Below are 18432 nucleotides of genomic sequence, written 5' to 3' on the forward strand. Positions count from 1 at the left end.
ATTACAGCCTGAATTGAGTAGAAATGAATTATGAAAGAAGCAGAAAAAGCTTGAAAACATCCTTCCCTTTGCATTCTTTAACTTGCACGACTCCTCCCTGCCACCCATAAGTAAAGCTGGGCAAGTTAATACCAATGCCTTATGACATTTCATGCCAAAGTTCTCACCAGCTGATCTAACAACATATTGCCCTTTTCCAGGGTTTAGAATTTGGACTTTGAAAGGTTGAAATACGTAGACACAAGTTTTAAAGATCAACCACTTAAGAATCTACAAGTTTAAAGAAAAACTAAGATCTTTAAAAGCGAACAGCAATTTTAGCAGCCTTCCATTTTCAGCACTTTAAAGGGACCAGAGTTTAATCTGAGGTACTCGTCGCCTTACAGTAAGGCCTCCTCACAGTGTATGCAAATACCAATAACAACAAAAAGTAACTTCTGGTAACCTTACTCCCATGGGTGAGCTATATTTTAGTAGAGCAGCTAGGAGGATATGAACTGTAAATCCATGACCATCACAAATTGGCTATGACCTATTCCTTTAAGAGAAGCTTGAATTTAATTACCCTCCTTGTTTTCACTGTACAGCACTTTTAAGTAAATAGATGCTTGAAGCAGCAGGCAGTGAAAGCAATGGGATGAGATCATGGTCAGATAGGTAATTTCTTTTCATAACCATACCCACCAGACAAGTTCAGGGCTTTCACAGGAAGCCAGTGGACATGCTTCTTAAAAGAAAAAATAAGGGACTTGTTACATGCAAGACCTGCCTAAATCACAGAGAGGATTTAAACACAGGGGCACGGGAGCAGGAGACATAGGCAAAGGTACAGAATAATCTCACTATAGTCCTCTCCTAAGACTCCATATGGAACAGGGACTCAGCTTCAAGGAGAAGCCAGTTAAGAAGCTTGAATGAGTGTTCAGGTAATTCTTGTGCAACTTTATCAAAAAACCAGAACCCCGTGAAGGACTTCAAATATTCCATGACCTACCTAGGGTATTGGAAGAAAACAGGAACCGCTAAAGGAGCAAAGTATCTGCCAATAAGAAAGTTTGTGGGAAGCAAGGGTATTCAGAGAAGTATCAAAGATATCCTGGAAATATTGGCTAGTAAATATGAATAAAATGGGTTCAGTGATACTTTGCTCAGAATGATGTTCAATAGTGAGGTTCACAGCTATAGGAAACAGCAGGAAAACAAGGAATTCAGGGGGTTCCTAAATGAAGACAGAAACCGCCTTCACTTATAATTCAAAGTCTGAAATCAGGTTGTTAAGATTCATGAAAGTCAATTTAGATAAGATTTCTTCAATACATTAATTATAATTTATTCTAATGTATTCTTTAACAAATAAACCCAAGGTATTTTATTCCTTCCAAGCATTATTTGTTTTACATGCATAAGGATTCAAAAATAGTACTATTTAAAATCTAACCTCCAATAAATTTGAGTAATATGGTAAATACATCACAAAGAAAAACCAATAGATGGTAAAGGATCAGGTTTGGTTTGGGGTTCATTTGAAACAACAGGATTCTTCACAGTGGTCATGAATAAAGCATTTAATTTTGATTCATTCCAATAAAACCTTTATGGTTCACTGGTATATATTACAGGGGCTGTTTTTTTGGTTTGTTTGGTTTTGTGGTTTCTTGTTTTTTTCTTGGGTTTTTTTTTTTTTTCCCCTGAAGCCAATAGCAGAATTTCACTGACTTCTATATGCAATAGATTTCATTCTTATATGTTGATCATATGCTGACATATTATATTCCCATACCTATGTTATAATGGCATTCCTATATTCTGTACATTTTCAGAATTATACATCACAACTCCATCACTTCCATCCATCCTTCAGCTCATTTTATTCTCCTATTTCAGCGTACAACCTGGTTTACTTATTTTCATGCCTGCTGTTCATGGTCTTCTGTTTTTCAGCTTCTTATCTTTGCCATCTCCATGCATAATATTCCTTTGCCCTATTGTATTTTCCCATGCCTGCATTCTTAAGCCACTCCAGATCCGTGGCTATGCCCTTATGCCTTTAAGTTTCCAACCTTTCGTTTGCAGGATTCTGTGGTTGCATCCTGAAATCCCCCCAGGAGGTTTGAATTCCCCATGTCCATTAAATCTAGCAAAATTAACAAATTACCAAAATTCTTGGGCTGAAAATATTGCCTCTAATTCTAAGTACAATAAATTGAGGGGGAAAATGCCATTCCCTTTCTTACGAAAGCCAAGCCAATGTCAAGCAATCAGATAAGAACACAGCCACAACACCAGAAGCTTAATAAATGCTGCATGCCTTTCCTAGAACCTTTCCCATCTTTGCTGATTGCCCAGATACTAATCTCTAGCTAGAAGAATTCCCCTCCCCAACCAGTTCACATCTGTTTAGCAGTGAATATACTTCTGCAGTCTGGATAAATTAACGTATTTCCTGCAGGACTCTGAAATTGCTAGAGAAAAGCCAGAACCAAATTCTCAGTCTCATTAAAAAAAAAAAACCCAAGCAACCAAACAAACAAACCAGAAAAAAACACCCTTTCTTTTTAATCTGTGGTAAATTTTCAACTGCCAGTGAGGATCAAAACATAAATGCAAAAACGTCGACATCCCAAACACTGGATTAAATTCTTATCAGGACCAAACAGAATTATTTTAAAAAAAATTCTAGTTTGCTATACAGTTTGTAAATGCAACCTTTTAGCTACATTTTCTATGTAAAACAAGCCTGGAGTTTTAGACTTCCTTACTGAAAAGCTAATGGGTTGCTGGAACTTTTACCGCCACACACACGCTACAAATATTTAATACCATGCAATGGAAATCAGCTTGCAGGATAGATGCTTCCTTGAATAGTAATTGCAATTTTAAGGCTTCTCAACTGTAAATCTGAGATAAGCCAAGGCTTTTTGGGTACTTATCTGAACCTGAACTCCAAACAATATGAAGTTCACACAACACTAGTAATTAAACAATGCCGTGTTTTTTTTACTCTAGAATTGCTGTCAAAGAGATAAGAGCTATCATTACAAATATAATGGTATTACTTAATTGAGTTTAAAAAAAGTTCAAAGTATAGGAGGTTTACAGAGATAAAACTTTTACTGAGACACTACTGTCAGGAGGAAAATAGGAAGGAAAAATGCAAAGGAGGAAATAGAAACAGGGATGTTCTGTGTTTAGTCACCATGCCACAAGGGTTAATATCTATTCCAGGAGTATAACCCGAGAACCTCAAAGTGATCCAGCACACCCAGACAGCAATAAAGCAACTGTTGGTAGCAGCTTCACTGATGGTTACAAATGAGCTGTGGTATGAACTGCAGTGACCAAAAAGTCTCCTCACCCAAATACTTACTCTAAAAAGAAATATGGCAGGTGGTCAGATCCTGACCATTCTAGGAAATAGAGACAGAAGGGGATACACTTAAGGAGGGGAAAAAGATGTAACAAGACAAAAGGTGTAGGTCAGAAGAAACTATCTGGGAGTTTCTCTGCTATGAAGACAGGCTGAGGGAGTTGGGGTTGTTCAGCCTGGAGAAGAGAAGGCTCTGGGGAGACCTTAGAGCAGCCTTGCAGTACCTAAAGGGGGCCTGCCAGAAAGCTGGAGGGGGACTTTCTACAGGGGCCACTAGTGACAGGACAAGGGCTAATGGCTTTAAACTGAAAAAGGGTAGAGTTGTATTAGATATTAGGAAGAAGTTCTTTACTGTGCAGGTGTGAGGCACTGGCACAGGTTGCCCAGAGCAGCTGTGGATGCACCATCCCTGGCAGTGTTCAAGGCCAGGCTGGATGGGGCTTTGAGCCCCATCCACTGGTCTAGTGTAAGGTGTCCCTGCTCATGGCAGGGGTCTTGGAACCAGGTGATCTTTGAGATCCCTTCCAACCCAAACCATTCTATGATTCTATAACAGGTCTGCATATCACTAATTTTCAAAAAAACAGAAGTCTGGGTTTTGAAGACTTTAATGTATGACTCACACAGCCATTACAACATAGTCACCTTTTCTATCCTTTAATTTTCTTAATATGTAAAAAAAAAATCTAATAGTACAAATACAAATTCAAAATCTGCATTTGTTTCACCACTGTTTCTACAGTGTATTGTAAATAATTCTGTGCTGAAGTATGTTCAAAATTGCCAATAGTAAAAAAATATGTAATAAAACTTTTCAGCCTAAAATGTTTGACTTAAACATGCAACAGTGAAGCTTCCAGAGCTACCATAGCATAACAGTGGATGAAGCAATCATCTACCATGGTCCAGTATTTACTGCAAGCTGATAGATTGAAATCAATGCTTATGTTATAAATAATAGGAAACGTGTCATCTGAGAGTATTTCCCAGCAGATCAAAGGTAGCACACCCACCGACGTACTCAAAAAAGATCCACTAACAGCTCTAAACTTGAAAAGTCATTTAAATTTCATTTGAAATATTTCATATATCCCTAACTAAGACACTCCTCTTTCTCCTCCCTGATAGATTGATTTTAGAAGAGGCTAATTACATTCTAAAGATAATTTGAGTTCAATCATATCTTAATCCTCATAAATACATTCAAGCACACACCTGGCTCTAGGCCACATGATCAAAGGTGGCAGCAGTTTGGCTTAAAACACCCTAGTAAAGACTAGGGTTTGGGTGGAGTGGAGGAAGTAGAGGGATAGAGAGATTGTTTACATGCAGCACTGTATTTCTATTAGCCAATGGTTTTAGACAGTCAATTTCTTCAACATCAGATTCAGGTAGGTACAATTTGATTATGTCTTTTGGTAACTGGCTGGTTTTCATTTTTGCTTTTCCCTAGATACCACTGTCTATGAATGTGTCAACATTTCTTGCATATGATCAGCCCACGATAAGTTACTGTGGAGTACATCATGAACTGCTTGCTCACAAGCCCTATGACTCCAATAACCAGGAAGAAACAGTGGAAACACACCTAGAAACTGATCTGGATCTGAGCACAATAACAACAGCAGCACGAATCAAGGAACACAGTCAGCAGCTGGCTTAACTGGTGGTTTTTTTGTTGTTTTTTTGGGTTTTGGTTGTTTTGGTTTTTTTTCCCTGTAGCAGAGGTCACAACCAAATTCTATGTATGGACAGAAATGAGAAGACATAATATTATGGATTCTAGGATCCCTTTTCAAATTAAAAATTAATCACAAAGAATAATTGTTTCAACTCTACAATTTGTAATTATTTAAGTTGTGCAGTATTTTTCTGACTTCAGAGTATGACCCTTTAAGTGGATCTTTTTCAAAACTCATCCTACCTACCTGTATAAACTGTACAGATGTAATGTATTTTTCATATTGTAAAGTTTCAATTACCAAGAACAGCTGGTATGTACAGAACCATAATTTAATTACATCTTAATTTACAAGTTTCAGTTTCTAAAGTCTCAAATTAACAAAGGTTATTTCTTGTGTTAAGTTACTCTGTTTTGTAGGGATCATTTTGTTACTGCTTTTGTGCCCAGAAAACTTTAATCTAAAATTCTGTCCTTTGCAGAATATGCATCATTTTTACTGTGTTTAATGTGTAGAATTTTATCTACTGGTTCCAGAAATAATGCATTAACCAAAAGGAGGGTTAAACTATTCAGACTTCTAAGAAATTCTTAAAATACATAGCCAAGTTTTCTTATAAATGAAAATTACAAAAAAAATAAAATTCTCCTCAAACTTACCTGTTGCCTTGAAATACAGCCTGATTTCTAAATCAGAAGAATGTAATGATAAACAGATATATTTTAAGGACAAAGTTTACATATGCAACTGCTAGCTGACGCTGATGATGTTTTGTTAAGTCTCACTGTTCTGCAAGACAATATGGACAGGAGACTTCAACAGGCAGCTGTCTTTACAAAATCTGCTGTGAAAGCATAGCCTGCCAAATCAGGCATTTGTATTTCTACTTAAAGACAAATAGGCCCAAAACCTGCTTCTGTCAAAGATAGCTGCTGATGGAAGTGGCAACAGAGACAAGACCTTGGAGTTATACTAGTCTTAGAATGTAAAATGTTATTCTTAAGTAAGAAACTTCTACTTTGCTGAAATACACAGTAATTTGGATCAAATGTTAAAGGTTAATAGTCCTTTAACATTGTGATACATCAAGCAAAGAAAAAAACCCCAAAAATCTCTAAACAAACATTAAAAAAATGTAGTATTAAGTCTTTAAAAATTACTACATTGCTTGTCTACTATTTAATATCTGGATTGAAGCATTCCTATATCCCATTCTTTGGTTTTAAATCTTCAAGACTTCTCAACACTGTATGAGAATAACTTTTATAACACCACCCTCATGTTGTAATCATAAAAGATTACAGAAATTAGAAAAATATTATATGCTGACTTGGTAAATATAAAAGGGAACACGAGCCTTCCAAAGTATAGGAGAAAAAAGTTTCATATGGTGAAGCAACTTTTTTATAATAAAGAGAAAATATATAACCACAAATCTATTTTTCTGAATGTTTATCCCACCATATTTTCCTGTAGCTTCAAAGCAGAAGACTGAAATTTAAAATTAGTTGAACTGTTTGTACAAAATATAAAGCAAATATAATGAAAAATAGCTTCAAAATATTGTTAACGACTGAATCGGCATTCACTATCTTTTAAGTGGAAACAAAGTGTCAAAACAGAATACATTGTATTGGTTATTTATTTAGCATCATAGATTTTGTAACATATTTTGCATAAATTATTTCCTATTCAAAACATTACTTGTCTTTTTAAGACTCATCTTAAATCTCCACACTTCAGTTTCTTATTTCTTTACTACATGGGTTCTTGCATTTCTGGTCATCTTCTACAGTGCTGGATTTTTTTAATGCACAGTTTGAAAATACATTTTGCTAATTATAAAATGAAACCAAAAATGCAGTGTCATTCTGGAGCTGAGTGACTTTTATACTGCAGGAAGAAGCTAACTGCTTCATTTCAGTGTTGTTTTTAAGGTTTAATGTTTAAGCATTCTGGTCGTAATAGAAGGCCTGAGCTGTTAGGATCAGGTATCACCCTCCCAAAAGATTTCAGCTATTCTTACTCCGTACTTCCTATGCTTTACCTTGACCCACTGCCCTCAAGTATGTGTATGTATGGTGCGTGAACATGGTCCTGGCACTGATGTAACTACTCAAATTGCACAAATGTTCAAATGTATTTCTTGTACCATGTACTCCTAATTTATGGAGAACTGTACAACATTAATATTTTCTATGTTAGACACTCTAATGAACGTAGGCTAAGCAACATGATAAAATAACTCTCACGTCAAGAGACACAAAATCATTTTGATACATCTTGTTAAATGAGCACTACTGGGTATTTATTCACATACACACGAATGTTTCTTCCTTTGTTTCTTGCCCTAAATAGTGAAGCATACATTAATGAATCTGGTTTGCCTTGGACCTGTCCTGAAAGACCTGCAGTTTCAGACCAACATATCAATAGGCAAATGTTAGAACAGCAGGGTCACAGAAGCAGCAGCAATCCCACACCTCACAGGTCTGCTATACTATCACAATCAGCTTCCTGGGCATTTGCCATGCCAGGCACTCTGTAACCCAAATGGGCCACTCCAGTGCTCTGAAAGACAGATACAACACCCCAGGGCCCACAGCAGCAGTGGAATATTTGCCTACCCCACAACTAGAGTGTTGAAACATGTTTCCATACACATAACTGAATACCATTTCTTTCATGGACTATAGCAGCCTGAAATCTGCTATTCTGAACAAGATGGATGTCTTCAAGAAAACCAGATGGCAGGTAGGTACCTTCCCTAAAAAGTCCATATCGTGCAAAAAAAAAAATCTAGGTTATGCTAACCCAAACAAGGACTCACTCCAAAGGTCCTGTGTTAGTGTGTGTATACCTGCTTTCTGACATACTATTGCCAGCTTTATTCTGACTTGGACTGCACAGAAATAGTAAATGCTCTAGTTATGAGGACAAAACAAAATATCACCTAAGAAAGCCCCAGTCTTCTAAGCTACAAGTTAGCAAGAAGAAAGTAGGCGGAGCCTATCTATTCAAATGTTTATTTACAGACGGTCACTTTCATATATCATTAGCCTTTGCTGCAAGATCCATAAACCAGAAACAGCAGTAGCCAACAGCATCGATCTCAGTCTTACAGTCAAGTGACACCACCATACCCTGCTAGATCATTTTATCAAGAAAAATCTGGGTGAATTCATTATGCTTGCAGAATGCAAACTGATGGAGTATAACCTCTATCAATAAAAAAAGCACAGACATTTTTTAAAATAAATCTAGCCACAAGCAACAATTCACAGTTCCTTGATCACTGGATCATGTTTGTACAGCAAGTTACAGGGCTGAAATACCCATTAGGAAATTGAGCACAAGTACCTGAAAGGAGTGCTTATCTAAAGAAGGTGTATAGGCAGATTAACGATTAATCTGACAAATTATGGCATATGTCTCAAGACAGTATATAAAAACATAACACAAAAATAACATCTATACAAGAAAGCAAATGGCGTTTCAATTACAAAGCGATCAAAATTTGCAGTATAAGGCATTGTATAAACTGTTGTATAAACAAGGGATCTGACAGCTACCACTAACAACAACAAAATCCATACACAGTTTTCAGAGATACGTCACAAATATCAGACTTCTTTTGGCAACATACAACAAACGGAAAACGTACCAGCCTCAGAAGTTGTGTACTAGATAGCTTTACTGACAGCCACTCAATTTCTCCCCTTCTATCTCAAGACATTTTTTATCCCTTACTGTTATTTCCAATCCTCAGATTGGACAAGAGAGCAGAAATTGTGCAAAACCCACAATGTGAATGGTAAAAAAAAAACCAAAACAAACCTGCAAGGGCAACACCACTGACTACAATAATGACACCAGGATTCCAGTATCAATGGAACCATAATAAATCTGGAAATTGCTTTATTAGCAATATAGGCACTTCAAGATAGTTAATTGCATGCTCATGTACAGTGTCAAATACAAGCAGCTGTATTTAGTTGCTAAGTGGTCTAGCAGAAATAGTCTGTTGAACAAGTAAGAAAGAACAGTTCAACACGTGTTCCCTAGCCTGATCCTCCTTTCTTGAGGGAAAGATCTTTTTGCTCCAGACTTTTACACGGCTCACAGAGGCCTGGGCTTCCTGAAGGCAAATCTTGCCAGTAAGGGCATAAATACCTGTAAATGAATATAATAATGGGTTTACTTGGTCAGAACAAAGTACATCTAGGCTTGATAACATGGCTTGAACAGCAGCTGAAAGATGAAACCCAAAGAACTAAAGAATGGGGTGAGCACACAGGAATATTTCCCCAGAATGCTCCTACAGTCCCCAACAATTGTAGGTGAGGGACCTAATGAGCGAAATGTGGTGTCTTATATAGTCCCTCTTTGAATGTGTATATGGTTTCTTTGAAGCCACATAAATTTATAACACTCACAACTCCTGAAGAAAGTAGATTTATTTGACAATAAAAGCTGCCTCCTTTCTTTATTCCAGTAGAGAAGAATGATAGAGTAGTGTAATAATAACACTTTTCACTTCCACTTTTGACACAGAAATATCATTATCAAGTAATTAATAATGACAGACTGACAACTTCCAGGTAGCTTGAATAACATCCATCCAGTCATCTAAAGTACAGACATTATCTGAAACCTTGTAGATTTAATCATCAGATTTCCCTTGTGGGTGTTCTTAAAATCAAGATTCAGGTCACTAGAAAGCAGAATATTTTTTTAGCTTTATCAAGTCCATCACAACAGTAAACAAAAAATAAGCCTGATCCTCACAAAGTATAGCAAACCACTTTTCAACATAGACACACAGGAATCTCTTATTAGGTCAAAGTTTGACTGCATGATCCTTATTTAAAAGCAGATGTTCATTAAATTCCACAAAAAACCCTAACATTTAAGTGAATTAACAGTTCTATTATAAAGTAACAAGGCCAAATTCCATTTTCCTGTTCTACCTAAGTATAGAATCTGATTAATTTTAATTATAAAGTTTCAGAATAAATCAACGTGAACATCAGAGTTCATTATTAATGTTATTTTAATGAACACCTAAGGAATTAACATTTTGCCACTAGAAACTTGCCAAGAATTTTTATGTAAGCTGAAGTGCAGCACGCACAACTGTGAAAATCCCACATGGCAATAAAGCTTATATTCTACTTTATCAACATCAATTTTCTATGTAAATAACTCCTCCTTAAAACTGTCTTTTTAGATGGTTAAATACACAAGAGCACCTGCTGTGTAGTAGCAAATGAGCCTGCAACATGGAATTCATTATACCCAGTCCTGTTACATTAAAGCTCTAATACATCCATGATAGTGGACACTTCAAAGTGTCACCACTATAGACATCACACATGTAACAATAACAATGGACACTTCAAAGTGTCACCACTATAGACATCACACATGTAACAATAACAATATACATGTGAGCATTAATGTTGCATTAGTATGGAATTTATTTAGATTAACTAATGTTTGATGACTGCCTTATTAATTCCCTTGGGTCAACTCATGTAAGCAGGATGGATGTTATTGTAATAAACACTAGAGGAATTAAAAATGTTCAGTTACATAAGAACATGATTTTTCCAGCTTTCATAGAGTGCCTTCCACGTTGCATTCCTTAAGAAACAGACTTTTAAGGTGCATGCAATTTAGCAATAGCTCTATCTACAATCTAATCATAAAATGATTGCACCAATGAAACATATTTCAAAGTCAAATAATTTGAACATTGTATATACTAACTCTGTGCCTTTTAGAGAACCAAAACTAATCAACTGGGGATGAGAATACTCATTAAAAGAAAACGATGTGTCCCTCTAGCACTCGGTACTTCAATAATTTCAGTAGTTTTATACAAGAGTATGTTATAAATGAGGCATGGAAAGCCATTAACTGAACCATTCATACTGAATACATTTTGTTGTCATTTATTCTTTCAAAAGAAATAATGAAACTGATTTATTTTTCTAGTAATGATGATGCATCTCCCTCTTACATCTTGCTGTTGGTAACGTTATTTTTAAAGAATCTGTAAACTCACACAAATAGTCTAGATTTCACTATCGAAAATCTTTATTCTCATTTTCAAGAAAGAAAAAATACAACTATCAATGCTATATCTGAATATGCAAGTTTTCATGAAGAAAATTATTTTTTCTTGTCTTGTGCTTTAGCATTATCTAGACAGTTCATATTTCTCCTTACATTTCTGCTAGTTCCTTTCTCCAAGCTCTGTCACAATTGAGAATGCAAAAAATAAATAAAAAAAATATTCAGACTGAGTTACTGGAGGGAAAAAACCCAGGGTTAAATACCTTTCAGGTATCAGTCTCCAGAGCTGAACAGGTTTGCTGCCTACCGAACACAGGCTTGTCTGACTTAAGTGCCTTTTGCTTCACCACTAGATCTTACAAACCAACCTCATAAATATGCTAATGCTATAAGATGCTAATAAAAATCAAACTGGTTTTGTTGTTCTACCACTACACTACACATGGTGGTGTTGGGTTTTGGGTTTGTTTTGGTTGGGTTTTTTTTTTTGTTTTGGGTGTTTTTTTAAAAAACTTTTTGCACCCTAAATCCTTGAATACATGATGAATATATGTCAATAAAACTGTCCTAATTCTACTTTTATCAAGTGATTAAAACAGAAGCTTCACAAGTGGAACTGGAAGGGGTGAACACAATGTCCTCCCCAACTCAAAGCAAAATCACCTTTACTATGGCAGATGTTTCTCTAACTTCTTCAAAAATCTTCAGTCTCTGGGGAAACACAGTATTTACATCAATTTGTATCCATACTTAACTATTCTTGCTATTAAAATATTTTTCCTTACACCTAACGTAATTGCTGCTTGCAACTCTCGGATGTCTAAACCCGTATATGTCATGGCCACCTTGACAAATGCCATACAGGTTACTACTGACTGAAAGTCTCATAATATTTGAAGAGAAGAAAGTAAGATTTTTCCCAAAATTTGAGCTTCCAGAAAAACAGATGCACCACTTGTGAAAATGACCAGTACATTCTTTTATAAAAAAATCTTTTTAAAAGTATATACTTAAATAGGAATGGAATTAGTGAACCTGATCAGAAATAAGTATTATTGATTAAGTTTCTATTTCCATTTTTAAGATGTTACCATTCGTAAGATTTGTAAGACAGGACTCATAATCCTGTCTAATGTCTAGCTTAAATATAGCTATTTCTAGGCTACTTTTTTCCTGAAGCTTTCCTCCATTTCTTTTTTCTTTGAATAACTCCTTGAATCTACAAAGTCTCATGAAAATACCTGGATCCTAAACAGGCATAAAGATCTGCCTCTGTTCTGCACTGCAGGATCACTGTTATGATTTAAATTTAAAATGACAACTCAAATTTAAATTGCTGCCAGTCTCTTCTCCAATATTCACAAGCGTTGGCTCTTGTTCATTCTTTTCGTCCCTGCCCGCATGCATTTTGCCTCAGGATTTTTGAAGTTCCACCTTTTCTTTAGCAAAGGAATTAAGAGACCCACTGAAATTAAGAACTTATTTCAGATCATTTATACTGCTATAAATTATATTCAAAGATTTCTTCATGTAATATGCAAGTATCTTACTAAAAACCTTAATTATTCTTTGAAAAAGAATAAATTTATTTGTGCTTCCAGAAATAAGAATTAACGGCCTATTTGTAAGACTTTGCTTTAAAGTTTTTCTTTTACAAAATTCGAAGAAGGGGGAGGAAATTTAGGCAGGGCAATTGCTAATACCACAAAAATACAATAGTTACTGAACTAAAACACTCATATTGCTAGCTAAAACTTGAAGTGATTTAAATGCAGCAAAAATTCAGTATTACTCCTGAGAGAGGATGTAAAGAAAGGGGATATAAACACAGGCGCAACTAAGTTCTGCTGCTGGAACAAAAAAAATATATTCTCAAAAATTATATGTAGGTAGAATAGAAGATATTTAAGGGTGTTTTTTAAAGGGACGTACAGGTTAATAAGGCACTAAATAAAACAGGAGATGAGAAGGATTAAATTTAAGTCTGGACTGAATATACACAAACAAATAACCTGATAATGAAAAAGCCTTCTACCTTCCACTCAAATGAAAAACATTTTATTTCCATTTTCTCTAGTACCAAATATCTTCTGTATATCTGAGTAATCAGAAAGAGAGTAAGCAAATGCAAATCATTAAGAGAGATAAAAAAGCTGGCCTTATATAAATGAACTAGAAGGAGTGACTGACCACAGAGAAATAAAGACAAGACCCACATATGCAAACATTGACATCTTAATTCTTTAACTGCTCTGTGAAGCAAATAACTCTACATTAGAGTCTCAAACAACTGCGTTTATGTTAAAAATATCTTATTGCTAACAACCTGTTTCACCTAAGAGGGAAACCAAGAGAAGTGGAAAAGTAAATCAAAGAATTATAAAGACATACATAAATAATGTAGCTAAGGACACCAATAGATTGCTTATATGAGAATTATTTCAATTACATGGGGCAATGAGGACACACAATGCTGTCTCTATCAAAAGCAGAAGTCTGCTGTGCTTTAGTGGCATATTTTGCCATCAACAATTTTCAAGACTCTCAGCTATAAAGGTAACCATGAAAAATAATTAAAAAATTAAGCAAACATTATAAAAAGAAAATCTTTAACATATATATTGTAGCATCAACAGGTGAACTAAGCTGAAACAGTAAGAGTTTACACATTTACCGTCTGACTGAAGAGATAAATAAGCAAACCAGTAATTAAGAATGAGGGTGAAATGTGCTAACTACCAATAACAACTGAAATCCTTACAGTTATTTCTCAAAGCCAGTATCTCCATTTAAGCAGTACAAAAATGAATCAGCATTTCACTGGAAAACATATTCTCCTATACCACAAAGTTTAGGAAATACATCCAACCAGGAAAAAAAATAATTCTATCTGCACAGGAGAAGAGGTAGATGTACAAAATGGAGAAAGAAAGGAGAGAAAAGATTGAGAGACCAACATAAAAGGAAGACCAAAATGGTTCAGCTGTGAAGGACTTGAGAAAACTGTGTAATCGGTCATTATGGTAACAGATTAAGATCAGCAAGTAATGAAAATGGGAAGCACAAATCAAGTCCTTATTCATATTGACTGGTCCCAAATCAGATTTAATCTACTGGCAAAGGGGGGTGAACACAATGACGTCTAGATTCAACAAGCTGTCTACTTCATCTGCCATGCCAGTAAAAATAGGTGAATAAGATGTTATGTTACATCAGAAAGATAAGATGGTAACACTATATACATATATATATATAAGACCATACTATCTGAATTGTTGTTATCTTTTCAGCTTGAATACTTTTTGGACATCTCAAGGTAGATCCCTTTTTTTTGTCCCCCCCTCTGACAAAACGGGCTTTTACATTGCAGCAATATCTCTCAAAAGAATTTGTTTTAAAAATGCATATTTCACCTTTAGTAAAAGCACACCAAAAAACGTAAAATACTCTGCTCCCAAAATTCTTATAAAAATAAGAGCTCTGCAATCAGATACACTTGATTTAAGGATAATGAAGCAGGTTTTGTGTGCTGCAGAACCTTATAAATCTTTTATGATTTCTTTTGGGGTTGAGGGAAAAGGGGAACTGTTGAAGGAAAAGATGATAGATTACATTTGCCTGTGGGTAATAAGGCTTCCTACAAGGAGAAACAGCGTACTCCGAATAATTATATGCAGTCTGAGGCCAAGAGAGTCATACAGAGTCTAGTCCTGTCAAAAATGTCAGCTGCCACAAAATACTGATAAAAAATGCTTGAGGAAAACAGAATGAATTTACACAATTTTTCAACGTTTTTTCTTTTCCTAATTTGCTTCACTTAAACAGTAGGTGAAACCACAATTTCTTCCTTCTGCTTTGCAAAAATTCTTCCAACTTGCATCATGAATGCCAATAGAACCAGAAAGTAATAGCCAAACTGCATAGAAAGGATGTCAAAACAAAAAACACAAAACACAGTACCAGTAAGAAATACAACCAGGACTGCATTGTAACAAAAATATTAAGTATATTTTCCAAAGGATGTGTATAAGGCACTACAATAAACATGGGTGTCTGGCAATATAGGCAAACACAAAAAGCACTGCATGAAAAACTCAACACCAACCATACTTCTAAAAAAATTAATGAGCCCCTTTACCCCCTCCCCCTTATTTTTACCAGATGCTACACAGCTTTTCTTTTATATCCACAGAGCTGAGCTTAACTCCCTGAAACAACATACTCTGACTCCATTAAAGTCAGTTGAAGTTCCACCATTGACTTTAGAAGAGTTGACGTTTTAAAGTAGTGGGATTTTTGCACTTTTACAGATGATAGTCAAGAGTCAGCAATGGAGATAAAAATGAGTTTTACAGATGATAGTCAAGAGTCAGCAATGGAGATAAAAATGAGTTTTTTGCATAGCACAGTTTGACATAGACAGTAGCTATAACAGACTTGCTAATCTCATCATTAAACACTCACCTGCAGCCTTCTGAGATATTTCCTACACTTGAAAGCATATTTGATGAGAGGGTAACTCCTTCCTTCTCACACTGAAAAAAACAACTCATCCATATAGTGATTTAAGTATTTACAATTCATGTATCACTGAGAAATGGCTATTAGAAGCCTCCCAGAGACGACTGCTCCCCTTCTTGACCAGAACCTCCTCCACCTTCTTAAAAGAATCAAAAAGACACTGAATCAAAGCTATGCTTTACTGCAACACAATTCTGAAAGAGCAAAAAAGCTGTCCTGCTGGATAAAAGGAACTAAAAATCAAAGTGTTAGCCAATCCTTCCCTTGCTCATCATGTACCCTTCCTTTCCTACAAGCTTGTTCCCAGGCTAAGAATTCTCTATGGGGGTTTTTTGAGATGCAATAACTTTATGAAACTCCCTTAGGATCCAGAGTATTATTGCCTTCTTTCTCTGAAGTCTCCTCCAACAGATGCTAGTCCCTAGCTTAGGAAACTCCAGAAATTTCTCTCAGCTGAGCATGCTCAGCTGTTCTCAAAGCAAGTGCATTCTCCCTTCCTTTCAGAGAGCCCCACCTGAACAAGGGCTACAGGGGCCAAGAAGGAAAATAAGTGACCTTTCTCCCTGCCTCTGAGCCAAAATATAACATATAGTAACATTCAGTAAAGAGTAAACAAAAATTATACTATCGATCACATCATCCCAGAACATCAAAAGTCACAACTTATATCACAGTTCATAGATCAAAAGCATCAGAATAACTTAAATTGTTGTTCTTTGTAGTTTTAGGAACTTCAGGCTATTTTCTAGGTTGCCTTATGTATTATTTCAGCACAAGCTAACAAGATATTGAGTGAGAATTCATTAGCAGCTGGTCAAGTGTAAACAGTTCATCAATCATTTTTATTTCCTTACTGTCAGCAGTTCTAATTTCGACTCTGGAAAAAAATTTATGTTTTAAACTGTGAAATACATCATCAAATAGTGACATTTGATAGAATGGTTTTAGATTCTCAGGCTTATTGTGGAAAAGTCAGATCGACACATAATTAAGTCATTCTTCCTTTATAACTGCCAAACCCAACTGGGGATGGGGGGGATGGGGTGCGTGTGTGCTTCAACTAAATCAGGTGAATGCATTACACACTATTCCAGAAGAAATCCATCAGCTTGTACCTAAAGCTCCAGTAGAAATTCTGGAAAAATTACAAAGCTCTCTCATATTTACATGATTTCTGCCCACTGAAAGGCAACTACATATTCTGGGTTGTTCTTACATTCCAGTCAGTTAAACCAGCTACTGTAAAAGGACCCTTCAGCTGACAACAGGAGTCACATCTTCGACATACCCACCACAGTGCCCTGCTCCAGTCTTCATGGTGATGTTTCTGCAAACACACTTTCTTGAACAGCTTTTCTACAGGAAATCTGCTGGACACTTGGCAGAAGTTCATGGAGAGGGTAGCACTGCAATTAGTTACACAAAATTGCATCATCACCCTCACAAATTTTCTGCTCATTTGGCATACCAGATTTCAGAAAAGGGCACAGTGTGACAGGGTCCTGGCATGGATTGGGACCATCTATTTTTTCCTTCATGTGATTGTAGCAGAAGCACTCAGTCTCTAAAGTTATGTTTACTATAGCCTTCTCTTTATTAGAACAGAAAAATTATACAAGTTGAACAGACTAACTAAGAAAGAAAGCTCAGGTGGCTAAGTGACTCAAAACATATGGAAAAGGTTACCTCCCCCTCATCTGCGTCCTGCGACAGTGGGTAGCTTACTCCTTTCTTGCTTCCTAGTCCAACACCTCCCAGCAGCTTCCTGGCTTGCAGCATTCTTAAAGAGCCTCATCTAGAACCTGGGGAAAATTTCCTTTCTCCAGATTTTATGTGGAGCTTGACTGGAGGTCCACTCCCTATAGCTGTGCAGGCCTGGGGCAGCCTCCTGCCACCCAGGTGTACCCCAGCCCACCCCACGCTCCAGGCAGTTCTCTCACTTGCACACAGCTCAAAGGCAGGAGCACCCTCCAGAGCCTTGCAGAGCTCTCTCAAATCCAAAGTGCAATAACCAGAACAGGTCAATGCATCCTGATGTTAAAACAGCGTGATATGAAATGCATACAGAATATATTGAGAGCATAAACATTTAACAACGCAGTCACGTGTGGCCTGTCAGGCTGGCTGATTCCCTGCTAACAGGTGAGGCAAAGTTTCATGTGCCTGACAAAATGTTAGGTAAATTGCTTCTCCAGCCATAGTCAAAAGAAAACAAAGTGATATTCCCTTTTACATAAAAGCACTAAGAACAGTGATATTGACATTCTTTAAATTATTAAATAAGCATTTAAATAATTACTATTTAAAGTAATAGTAAGTACAAGGATTAATGTTTAATATTAAATATTTTCTATTGTATTTTATATTAACAGTGGGAAATTATTGTGGATTTCTGCCATACAACCAAATTCTAGAAAGATTTTTTTTCCTGCTTGGCTGGTTGTTTTTCTATGATGCATATCAACTTTCTTCAGAGAAAAATGTTAATATGAGAGAACATTGCACAAATGGAATTTGGTTGCTAAAGTTTTAATCTTGTACAGTAAAATTCTACTCTATTTCTTGCATTTCAGTTCTAGATCATGAACAGATTATATGATGTAAAAATTTTAGGTAGATTCTGAAATACTACATTTAGATAAATCTTTCTAATGTAAATTTGGCAGGGTAAAAAAAATCCTGCTGATATGATAAGCTGAATCACTGTTAAATGCACTACGTTCATGCAAACAGCTCGTGAGAAAATACTTTTAGTATGCATACAACTATTCATAGCTCCTC

The 18432-nt window shown here is 36.0% G+C and overlaps 2 protein-coding genes across 5 annotated transcripts in view; one reads left to right on the top strand and one right to left on the bottom strand.

The window, feature by feature from the left end:
- The window catches only part of LRRTM3 (leucine rich repeat transmembrane neuronal 3), a 110598-nt gene extending 96862 nt beyond the window's left edge, over positions 1-13736 (top strand). For both annotated transcript variants that reach the window (XM_080402760.1, XM_080402761.1), the window contains one exon: positions 4821-13736. In XM_080402760.1, coding sequence (XP_080258886.1) covers positions 4821-5030 — 210 coding nt within the window. In that variant the 3' untranslated portion in view covers positions 5031-13736. The remainder of the gene's footprint in view (positions 1-4820) is intronic.
- The window catches only part of CTNNA3 (catenin alpha 3), a 523251-nt gene that overhangs the window by 356213 nt on the left and 148606 nt on the right, over positions 1-18432 (bottom strand). The gene's annotated exons all lie outside the window — the stretch shown is intronic.

The sequence above is a fragment of the Falco punctatus genome, assembly GCF_963210335.1.
Source record: "Falco punctatus genome assembly, chromosome: 9".
In the NCBI taxonomy this organism is placed as follows: domain Eukaryota; kingdom Metazoa; phylum Chordata; class Aves; order Falconiformes; family Falconidae; genus Falco; species Falco punctatus.